Source organism: Gobio gobio (genome assembly GCF_949357685.1).
Source record: "Gobio gobio genome assembly, chromosome: 25".
Taxonomy (NCBI): domain Eukaryota; kingdom Metazoa; phylum Chordata; class Actinopteri; order Cypriniformes; family Gobionidae; genus Gobio; species Gobio gobio.
Window position 1 is genome coordinate 33,763,508 of NC_137121.1, and position 12,438 is coordinate 33,775,945.

At 42.3% G+C, this 12,438-nt stretch overlaps 1 protein-coding gene across 1 annotated transcript in view; it reads left to right on the forward strand.

The window, feature by feature from the left end:
• The window catches only part of kif21a (kinesin family member 21A), a 117,936-nt gene extending 105,981 nt beyond the window's left edge, over window positions 1-11,955 (forward strand). Inside the window, exons 33-34 of the mRNA XM_079809771.1 lie at window positions 6,003-6,202; window positions 10,682-11,955. Of these exons, the coding sequence (XP_079665897.1) occupies window positions 6,003-6,202; window positions 10,682-10,772 (291 nt within the window). The 3' untranslated portion in view covers window positions 10,773-11,955. The remainder of the gene's footprint in view (window positions 1-6,002; window positions 6,203-10,681) is intronic.
• Window positions 11,956-12,438: the final 483 nt, after the last annotated feature.

The window sequence follows — 12,438 nt, forward strand, 5'->3', positions numbered from 1 at the left end:
CGGGGGTTTGAGTTCAATAAAGAGACAGCTCTGGGGAAAAAACTGTTCTTTAGTCTGCTGGTCCTGGTCCGGGGGATCCTGAAACGCCTGCCGGAGGGCAGGAGAGAAAACAGTCTGTGGGCTGGGTGAGATGAGTCCTTGAGGATGCTGCGAGCTCGATGCAGACAGCGTTTCCTCTGGATGTGCTCGATGGCAGGTAGTGGAGTCCCTGTGATGCGCTGGGCAGTTTTCACCACCCGCTGCAGTGCCTTGCGCTCCGCAACAGAGCAGCTCCCATACCACACTGCCACACAGTTGGTCAGGATGCTTTCTATTGCGCAGCGATAGAAGTTCACCAGGATAGCCGAGGAGAGCTGATTCTTCCTCAGTGTCCTCAGGAAGAAGAGGCGCTGGTGAGCCTTCTTGACCAGGCTGGAGGTGTTGGTCGTCCACGACATGTCCGCCGAGATGTGGATCCCCAGGAACTTGAAACTGGAGACACGCTCAACAGCCATTCCATTGATGTGGATGGTGTCGTGTGTGCCTCTTGACTCTTTCTTGAAGTCCACGATGAGCTCCTTCGTTTTGGTGGTGTTGAGGAGCAGGTTATTATCAGCGCACCATGTGGCCAGGTGCTGGATCTCCTCCCTATAGGCAGTCTCATCGTTGTTGCTGATGAGCCCGATCACCGTAGTGTCGTCCGCAAACTTGACGATACAATTAGATCCATACACAGGCTTGCAGTCGGCGGTGAAGAGGGAGTAGAGAAACGGGCTTAGCACACAGCCCTGTGGTACACCAGTGTTGAGTGTGATGGATGTGGAGCAGGTGAATCCTGAACGAACATTCTGGGGTCTGTCAGTTAGGAAGTCCAAAATCCAGTTACACATTGAAGTATATATATATATATATATATATTATATATATATATATATATATATATATATATATATATATATATATATATATATATATATATATATATATATATATATATATATATATATATATAATAGTGTTGTGTATCAACAACAAAGTGGCAAAGCCACAGATACATTATTAACAGAGACTGCAGCAAGTATATTAGGCTGCTGTCACTTTAAGACAGAATGCATGGATCTAATATACTGACACGGATTCAATGCTTGCCAAGACCGACATTTTAAGATGTTTTTGTGTGTAATTGACCGCTTAAGCGTACACGCGTAGCTTAAAGGATAACTAAACCCCTGCTCAGAGCTTAAGTCCACCCACTGGCAATTTTCAAAAAATGCTGGAAAAGTGGGCAGAGCCCGGCGGACACAGAGGGGACGAACCGAGGGCGGGGCTGAGCGGAGGGCGTGCACATGAGACCTGCAGTGACGGGTTGATTGACAGCTGTCAGACTCGCGAGTCGCAAAGATGGAGAATGACTGGAGTGACGCCAGCTTTGCAACAGAGCGGTCATTTCTCCTACCTTCACCTGAAGTGGAGGAGGGTGAATTGTCTGGAGACACAAACCCGGAGCCTTATCAATGCGAGCCGCAGCTCAAATTGCGTAAACTCCCGATGCAGACGATGCTAGTGAAGCAGCCGCGCAAGAGAACTGACCTAATCTATCTGTGTCCGCGGCAACCACTTGCGTGTCAGGGTTTGAAAGCGCGTCTCGTGTATGAAAATTATCTGTACACATGACGGGCGGCAATAATATCACAAGAAAAGCCTGACGTGTACTGACAACTACATTATTTAACCGTATTTTCTTCAATGCAATGTTAAAGCAAGTGTCAAGTCAGTTTCATTCATAATGTTTACTTCGTGTAATATGACAGTTGATTCTGGAGTGAAGCCGTTCTCATCATGTGATTGGGGAAACATTTCTGAGGGCGTGGTGAGCTCGTGCCAGGGGCGCGGATAGTGAGCCGTTGGAGGTACCATCCTACATCACGGTGACCCACAACGTCCAATAGGAAAATTCACCTGTAGTAGCCACCGTTCAACCTTAAGAGGGCAGCACTTTGGCGGTTTTACACCATATTTTATAGAATTAAAACACTTTATACTCAAATGTCAAAACATTTACTCGAATCAATGAACAGCATTAATAAAGCCCCAGTATTACAGATCATTAACTAAAAAAAGTTGGTTTAGGGTTTAGTTACCCTTTAAAGTAGCCTAGACTTTGCTTGTTTGCGTTTTGCTCCGTCTTGGAGTGCACAATTAAAAACAACAGTTAGTTGACCAATGTGCTTTACAGTTTTAAGCATATGAAAAAAGCAAAAATACATTATACATAGGGATGATTATCGGTTTCACGATAAACCACGATAAAATGTAGTGACGGTTAGTAATATCGTATAATATTTAATTATCATTAAAACCGCGTGTGATTATCACGATTGTGAAAACTCGCGGTAAATCTTGTCCAGTCAGCGTCAGTCTGGCGCAGCGCATCGCTGTTTTCTGAATGAGAAGAAATGGCAGAAGGCAGTGACAGCACTCTGGGGATTGTTCTGCCTTCTAAAAGGACCAAATCGGAGGCGTGGTCATATTTTGGCTTTTACAAAAGTCCTGAGGGAAACTTAATCGAAGATGGTCACCCTGTCTGCAGAACATGCCAGAAGAAAGTCACTGTAATGGGGAAAACACTTCAAAACTACGAACGCAAGGCAAGTGGACTTTGACCTCAATACCAAAACTACGTCTGAGAAATAATAACGTGAAGCGAACAAACAAATTCAGTCAAGACTAGGGGGACATTTAAGGGATAATAATCAGGGCTTGAACAACCGCTATTAGCGGATGTAACGTTATTTCGGCTGCACACTAGCCACTCTGGCTGTTGAACTTATTATAGTCTTCTCAAAAGCCACCTGTTATAATCGCGTTGCGCATTATAACCACTCACACGTGTTTCTATTGAGTTTATGAATGCAATGTCTCAAAATCAGAGGCGTTCAGATTAGCCGGAGTTTTGTTCAGAGCGCGCGCCGCTCTCACTCGCTGAAATATACACTCAGATCAGAGATTCTGGAATCAGGAGATTCACTCATCATACAGTGGATGACTGTTTTGGTTCTATTTCAGCAGCGAAAATGGTTTAAAAAACACACAGCAGAGCCACAGCGCATCTGATTTGACTGGCATAACGCTGAATTTAGGGACCGTCTCTAAAGTGACAACATTGGTAACGTTACACGTTTCAAACTTCAATAGCATTTGAAGAGAATGACAGTCATAAAACTGACTGTAAAGTGATCATCTAGGTGTCAGGTATGATGCACACATTTTGATATTTAATAAAATAAACTGTCAAATCATATGGAAATATGGATATGCATTATTTCACTAGAATACTGTTTGGGCTCTTACACAAAACATGCTAGATTGAAATGCATCATTGCTGAACACTGATGAGAATATTGCTTGAGAATATATTTACAGAGATAATATTAGAGATTATATTTACGACAAATTATTATTATTTATGCGTACGTTGCTATTGACGACGGCCATTATAAGGAAGGAAATCCCACAGAATAGAATCTAGCTTAAAAAAAGTGCATAGAGCTGCTTTAGTTATTTGTTGTTTGTTGATTTTCAAATATAAAACATGTTGAAATGTTTTAAGTGTGTACGTGCATCTGTTCTTTTTGAACACTTTCATCTCATTTGAACAAAACCGTGATAATATTGATAACCGTGATAATTTTGGTCACTATAATCGTGATGTTAAATTTCCATACCGTTTCATCCCTAATTACACACAAATATTATACAACACAGACATCTAACTGCACAACATGAAATGACAAAATACCAACATGTCAATAAATAGGGTTCTTTGCGATAGGGGTGTGCGATATACATAGTCTACGATAATATCGTAATTGTTGTTTTCATGATGTGCGAACTGACATTATTGAGTGTGTCCCTCACTTTGCAAAAACACACCTAGAGAGCGCACACATACACTACGTAATGTAGTCTTGTAGGATAGAGTAGTGCATTTAGAGTTCACGCATTTAAGAATTTCCCCAAAATTCAAGATAAAGGGCAAAAATGCGCCTGTATATCTTTTTATATTTATATAATTATTATCACACGAAGAGTGTTTTCTTTCTCCAAATATCAGCACGATTACAAATGTGATATTGCTTTTATGCAACAGTTCAATAAACAAGAAGTTAATATTAAGCGACTTACATTTTAGACACAATACTACCTTTTTGTCCATTTCGCCAACTTAAATATGGACTGTTTTGCGTCTATAAGCGACGTACGGCGGTGAATGAACGAATCATTCAAACCCAGCCAGGGTCCCCATGCTAACTGCACCTCAACAACGCATGAAATGGGCCCAAGATCATTGAGATTGGACTGTGGATGATTGGAAGAAAGTGGCCTGGTCTGACGAATCAAGATTCCTGGAGCATCGCGCCGACGGCCGAGCGCCAATACGCCAATTACCAACAGAGGCTATGGCACCTGGATGCACTGTTGGGCGGACAATGTTTTCTTGGGACACTTTAGGCCCCATTATCCAAACAGCGCAATCCCTGACAGCTGTCAGGCATCTGAACATCTTCGCAGACCAAGTTCACCCATTCATGTCAACTGTGTTTCCTGCCAGTGATGGCCATTACCAACAGGATAATGTGCCATGCCTCACTGCCAGAATCAATAAGGAGCGGTTTGCGGAACATGATGGTGAATTTCTGTTAATGCCCTGGCCTCCAAATTCACCTGACATGAACCCAATCGAACATTTGTGGTTCGACTTTGAAAAAGTGAGTTTGCGCTACATCAACATGAACTGGAGGACCTGCTGTTGACATTATGGTACCAGATACCCCAGGAGACCTATCACCACCCGTCCTTCGGATGAGACGTTAAACCGAGGTCCTGACTCTCTGTGGTCATTAAAAATCCCAGAGGGTCCTTCGGAAGAAAGAGTAGGGGTGTAACCCCGGCATTCTGGATAAATTTGCCCATTGGCCTCTGTCCATCATGGCCTCCTAATCCTCCCCATACACTCATAGATATACATTATAAAGGCTAGATGTCTTACGGCGGAGTCTCTAACATCATCACCGGCGGCCATCTTGTCACAGGCAAGCTTTCTGGCGGGCTCCTGATGTAAGGCGAGTGATCTGAACACAAATACTCTCATCTCGCTGAAATCTGGACGGATTTACAAATGGTTTGGTTTCTTACAAACGTTATTAACGTGGCTATAATTTTGGATGCTTGAACAAATTATGAATAATTATTCATAAGTATGCAGTGTCATAACTACATCTCTGAGGTTTATAACAAACCAAACAGTTTGAAAATCGGTAGAAAATTGAGCAAGTTATGGTTATTTAAAAAGTACATGCACCATTAAAACACAACGAGTGAGCGAGCTGCCTGTGACAAGATGGCCGCCAGGTGCGGACGTCGACCTCCATTGGCCAGCAGCGCGGACGAGACATCTAGCCTTTATTATGGATATCTATGCATACACTGGCTTCATCACCCTAACCCTAAACCACCAATCAGCTGGTGTGTGTGGTGGGCGTTCTGACACAATATGGCTGCCGTCACATCATCCAGGTGGTGGTTGAGGAGATCCCCCCCTTTTCGTGTAAAGCGCTTTGCCTTTGAGTACCCAGAAAAGCGCTATATAAATGTAACAAATTATTATTATTATTACCACCTAGTTGAATCAATGCCTCGCCACGTGGCCGCTGTTTAGCAGGCTAAAGGAGGTCCTACAGGTCATTAGGAAGGTGGTCATAATGTAATGGCTCATCAGTGTATTTATCAGTCTAAAGTGTCACTTAACTTTCCAAATACTTTTTGGCTTCACTCTGGCAACATTATAATGCAAGTGTAGTAGCTTCCACAAGGACAATTAGCCAATCAGCTGATTAATCAGTGCTGAGGATGAAATCAGGAAGAGGCTATAATCACCTCATCAGGATGCGAGTCAATCAGGGCTCACACTGTGTTTGTGTTTGTCCAGGGTTTGATGAGTTGACGTGTTGTTTGCCCTACAGCAGGTGCCCAACGCTCATCGGGACTGGGTCTGTGCTCTGGGGGTCGTGCCTGCGTCTCCCATCCTGCTGAGCGGCTGTAGGGGAGGAGTTCTCAAACTCTGGCACACGGACACACTGGGAGCACTGGGAGAACTCCGGGGCCACGACAGCCCCATCAACAGCATCTCCACCAACAGCAGTCACCTGTTCACCGCCTCAGAGTGAGTGCCACACACACTACACTACGAGAACCGCTTCAGAAACTCATCATACATAGTGGAGCTGAACTGGGTCGTCACCTGAAAGTTGAATAAATGAGCTTTCCATTGATGTTTGGTTTGTTAGGACAATATTTGGCTGAGATACTATTAGAAAATCTGGAATCTGAGGGTGCAAAAAAGTCAAAATATTGAGAAAATCACCTTTAAAGTTGTCCAAATGAAGTCCTTAGCAACGCATATTACTACTAATAATACATGTATTATATATTTACAGTAGGGAATGTACAAAATATCTTCATTGAACATGATCTTAATATCCTAATGATTTATGGCATAAAAGAAACATTTATAATTCTGACCCATTCAAAGTATTGTTGGCTATTGCCTGAGATACGCCCGTGAGACGCAGGACTGGCTTTGTGCTCCAGACACACACGAGTCTGACGCGGTCAGGGGGTGCAAGTAGGGGTATAATATAATATATGCATATGTTTTTTTGTAGTAAATGGTGCTCGATAATTAATAAATATAGAAAATATAAATAAATAATATTATTTATGCTTAGTATATGTGTTGTGTGTGTGTATGTTTGTGTGCGCGCACGTGTTTTGTGTGTGTGACCGCGCTCCTTTTTTTGTGTATGTGTGTGTGCACGGTTTTTGTATGTGTGTGTGTGTGTGTGTGTGTGTGTTTTTGCCCATGTTTAGTGTCTGTGTATATTGCGCATTTTGTGTGCGTGCGTGTGTGCCCGCACTATCCCGTGTTTTGTGTGTGCATGCGTTTTGCATGTGTGTGCATGTTTTATGCGTGGGGTGTGTGTACTCGCTTTGTGTGTGTGTGTTTTGTGTGTGTGTGCGTGTTTTATGCGTGGTGTGCGTTTTGTCTGCGTGCGTGTTTTGTGTGTATGCGTTTTGTGTGTCCACATGTTTTGTGCGTGTGTATGTGTGTGAGTTTTGTGTATGTGTACGCGCATGTTTTGTGTGTGTGAGTTTTGTGTATGTGTACGCGCATGTTTTGTGTGTGTGAGTTTTGTGTATGTGTACGCGCATGTTTTGTGTGTGTGAGTTTTGTGTATGTGTACGCGCATGTTTTGTGTGTGTGAGTTTTGTGTATGTGTACGCGCATGTTTTGTGTGTGTGAGTTGTGTGTGCGTGTACGCGCATGTTTTGTGTGTGTGAGTTTTGTGTATGTGTACGCGCATGTTTTGTGTGTGTGAGTTTTGTGTGCGTGTACGCGCATGTTTTGTGTGTGTGAGTTTTGTGTATGTGTACGCGCATGTTTTGTGTGTGTGAGTTTTGTGTATGTGTACGCGCATGTTTTGTGTGTGTGAGTTGTGTGTGCGTGTAAGCGCATGTTTTGTGTGTGTGAGTTTTGTGTATGTGTACGCGCATGTTTTGTGTGTGTGAGTTTTGTGTATGTGTACGCGCATGTTTTGTGTGTGTGAGTTGTGTGTATGTGTACGCGCATGTTTTGTGTGTGTGAGTTTTGTGTGCGTGTACGCTCATGTTTTGTGCGTGTGAGTTTTGTGTATGTGTACGCGCATGTTTTGTGTGTGTGAGTTTTGTGTGCGTGTACGCGCATGCTTTGAGTGTGTGAGTTTTGTGTGCGTGTACACGCATGTTTTGTGTGTGTGAGTTTTGTGTGCGTGTACGCGCATGTTTTGTGTGTGTGAGTTTTGTGTATGTGTACGCGCATGTTTTGTGTGTGTGAGTTTTGTGTATGTGTACGCGCATGTTTTGTGTGTGTAAGTTTTGTGTGCGTGTACGCGCATGTTTTGTGTGTGTGAGTTTTGTGTATGTGTACGCGCATGTTTTGTGTGTGTGAGTTTTGTGTATGTGTACGCGCATGTTTTGTGTGTGTAAGTTTTGTGTGCGTGTACGCGCATGTTTTGTGTGTGTGAGTTTTGTGTATGTGTACGCGCATGTTTTGTGTGTGTGAGTTTTGTGTGCGTGTACGCGCATGTTTTGTGTGTGAGTTTTGTGCGTGCATGTTTTTTGTGTGTATACTCGCTTTGTGTGTATGTTTTGTGTATGTGTACGCGCATGTTTTGTGTGTGTGAGTTTTGTGTATGTGTACGCGCATGTTTTGTGTGTGTGTGAGTTTTGTGTATGTGTACGCGCATGTTTTGTGTGTGTGTGTGAGTTTTGTGTATGTGTACGCGCATGTTTTGTGTGTGTGAGTTTTGTGTATGTGTACGCGCATGTTTTGTGTGTGTGAGTTTTGTGTGCGTGTACGCTCATGTTTTGTGTGTGTGAGTTTTGTGTGCGTGTATGCGCATGTTTTGTGTGTGTGAGTTTTGTGTATGTTTACGCGCATGTTTTGTGTGTGTGAGTTTTGTGTATGTGTACGCGCATGTTTTGTGTGTGTGTGAGTTTTGTGTATGTGTACGCGCATGTTTTGTGTGTGTGAGTTTTGTGTATGTGTACGCGCATGTTTTGTGTGTGTGTGAGTTTTGTGTATGTGTACACGCATGTTTTGTGTGTGTGAGTTTTGTGTGCGTGTACGCTCATGTTTTGTGTGTGTGAGTTTTGTGTGCGTGTATGCGCATGTTTTGTGTGTGTGAGTTTTGTGTATGTGTACGCGCATGTTTTGTGTGTGTGTGAGTTTTGTGTATGTGTACACGCATGTTTTGTGTGTGTGAGTTTTGTGTGCGTGTACGCTCATGTTTTGTGTGTGTGAGTTTTGTGTGCGTGTACGCGCATGTTTTGTGTGTGTGAGTTTTGTGTGCGTGTACGCGCATGTTTTGTGTGTGTGAGTTTTGTGTATGTGTACGCGCATGTTTTGTGTGTGTAAGTTTTGTGTGCGTGTACGCGCATGTTTTGTGTGTGTGAGTTTTGTGTATGTGTACGCGCATGTTTTGTGTGTGTGAGTTTTGTGTATGTGTACGCGCATGTTTTGTGTGTGTGAGTTTTGTGTGCGTGTACGCGCATGTTTTGTGTGTGAGTTTTGTGAGTGCATGTTTTTTGTGTGTATACTCGCTTTGTGTGTGTGTTTTGTGTGTGCGTGTTTTGTGTGTGCGCACTGTGTGTGTGTGTGTGTTTTTTGCGTGTGTACTCGCTTTTGCATTTTTTTTGTGTGTGTGAGTTTTGTGCGTGTGCATGTTTAGTGTGTGTAATGCGCATTTTGTGTGTGTGTGTGTGTGCCAGCACTCGCCCGTGTTTTGTGTGTGTGCATGCGTTTTGCATGTGTGTGCGTGTTTTGTGTGTGTGTACTCGCTTTGTGTGTGTGTGTGTTTTGTGATTGTGTGTGTTTTTATGCGTTTTGTGTCCACATGTTTTGTGTGTGTGTGTGTGTTTTGTGTGCGTGAGTTTTGTGCGTGCGTGCGTGCATTTTTTTTGTGTGTATACTCGCTTTGTGTGTGCCTGCGTGTTTTGTGTCTGTGTGCATGCGTTTTGCATGTGTGTGAGTGTTTTGTGTCTGTGTGCATGCGTTTTGCATGTGTGTGAGTGTTTTGTGTGTGTGCGTTTTGTGTCCACTCGTTTTGTGTGTGTATGTTTTGTGTATGTGTACGCGCATGTTTTGTGTGTGTGTGTGTGTGTGTGTGTGTGTGTGTTTTGTGTGCGTGAGTTTTGTGCGTGCGTGCATTTTTTTTGTGTGTATACTCGCTTTGTGTGTGCCTGCGTGTTTTGTGTCTGTGTGTGCATGCGTTTTGCATGTGTGTGAGTGTTTTGTGTGTGTGCGTTTTGTGTCCAATTGTTTTGTGTGTGTGTTTTGTGTCTATGTGCGTGTTTTGTGCCCGTGTTTTGTGTGTGTGTACGCACGTTTTGTGCGTGCATGTTTTTTGTGTGTATACTCGCTTTGTGTGTGTGTTTTGTGTGTGCGTGTTTTGTGTGTGCGCACTGTGTGTGTGTGTGTGTGTGCTTTTTGCGTGTGTACTCGCTTTTGCATTTTTTTTGTGTGTGAGTTTTGTGCGTGTGCATGTTTAGTGTGTGTAATGCGCATTTTGTTTGTGTGCCAGCACTCGCCCGTGTTTTGTGTGTGTGCGTGTTTTGTGTGTGTACTCGCTTTGTGTGTGTGTGTGTGTGTTTTTTGAGTGTGTGTGTTTTTATGCGTTTTGTGTCCACATGTTTTGTGTGTGTGTGTTTTGTGTGCGTGAGTTTTGTGCGTGCGTGCATTTTTTTTGTGTGTATACTCGCTTTGTGTGTGCCTGCGTGTTTTGTGTCTGTGTGTGCATGCGTTTTGCATGTGTGTGTGCTTTTTGTGTCCACTTGTTTTGTGATTTTGTGTTTTGTGTCTATGTGTGTGTTTTGTGTGTGTACGCACGTTTTGTGTGTGTATGTTTTGCGCGTTTTGTGTGTGTGTTTTGTATGTGTGTGTGTGTGCGTGTGTGTGTGTTTTATTTGGAGGGGTTTTCCTCCTCAATAGTACACATCATTTGATCCAGGATTATTACATAACATTTGAATCAGAACCACAATCATCGCCGCGCGTGCCCGTGTCCATATTCCCGCAGTCCCACTGTCTCCTCTTTCCCTGCAGTGACCGGACGGTGAAGATCTGGCGTGCGAGAGGAAGTCTGGACGGCGCCGCAGATGTGTCCGACACACTCGACGAGGGCGTCAGTAACTGAGGACTCCTCAATGCCAACGCCACTGCAGTGTTACTACGGTAACGCAGCTGCCAAAGACATTTGCACTTTGACCCCATCACTAAAACACGGATATCCAGCTGACGCTTTGGCATCCGACACAGAATCTCCTCGAATCGGAATCTTCTCGCTATGGCTCCTTTGGACGTTTCCCAGAGTTCATTGCGTCTTTAGTGATGCCCCGCAATTAGGTCAACGTCACATGTTAAAAAAAGCTCTTTGTCCTTAAATTAACAATGTCCGCTTGGTTAATTCTAACAATCATGAAGAAGGCGCAGACGTGGAGTTTGAGGAAGAGGAACCGGATCTTCTGAAGCTGGCTCCAGTGCTCCGGTTCTGGGTTTCATTATAGACAATTAGGCACATTTCTCACAATTCATATACATATACAGTACCAGTGACAAGTTTGGACACATGACCATTTTTAATGTTTTTAAAGAAGTTTCTTCAGCTCATCAAGCCTGCAGTTATTTGATCAAAGATACAGTAAACACAGTAATATTGTGAAATATTGTTACAATGTAAAATAACTGTTTTCTGTGCGAATATATAGTAAAGTGTAATATAAAAAGCTGTATTTTCAGCATCATAACTCCAGTCTTCAGTGTCACATGATCCTTCAGAAATCATTCTCATATGAGGATTTATTATCAGTGTCGGAAACAGTTGCCGCTTAATATTTTTTTTCATGATTCATAGATGAATAAAAAGTTTGAAAGAACAGCATTTATTCAAAAATTGAAATATTTTGTAACAATTTACACTACCGTTCAAAAGAAATGAATACTTTATTCAGCTAGGATGATGTTAAATTGATAAAAAGTGATTTATATTGTTAGAAAAAATATATATTTGGAATAAATGCTGTTTTTTGTTTTACTTTTTATTTATCAATGAATCCTGAAAAAAGTATCATAGGTTATAAAAACTCATCTATTTCCAACATTGATAATAAATAAGGCTGCCACTAACGCAGCACAATAATTATCAACAATAACTATCTAAATAACTATCACAATAATTTTCAACAATTTTACTTAAAAACATTTCATTTAACTTGCACCGTTGGCCTTCAGTAGTGTACTATAAAATGTATAAATGTAAACAAGCCCTTGACAAAATGTAAAACTAAAGAGTAAAAAGGTACAAATTTGTAAACCAACATAACAAAAAAAAGAGAATATCAGCAAATACTTTTTATAGTGTTGTGTGATGATACCAAAATGATGACTTCGATACGATACCAGACTAAAATACCTCGATACGATACTGAATCCATACCATGGCAAAGAACAGTACAAGTAATTGAATAATATGACAGAACTTACTATTCATTGTTTTATTAAAAAACCCTAAAATGCTCCTGCCCTGCCCTGCTTCACACAGAATATGAGGTCCGGCCCTTTAAGAGCTGCACGGACCGAATTCATTGTAACACCCGATTTCTCTTTCAACTCTATATACGTTCACTAAAGACATATAATACTCAGATCCGACTGCGTTTACCCGAATACTCGCCAGGACGTGCATTTTTACATAGTCGACTAAAAATATTAATGTCGACTAATTAACAGCGTCGACACATTCGATTGTATCGACCAATCGCGACAGGCCTAATAATAATAAATCATCATATTATAATGATTTC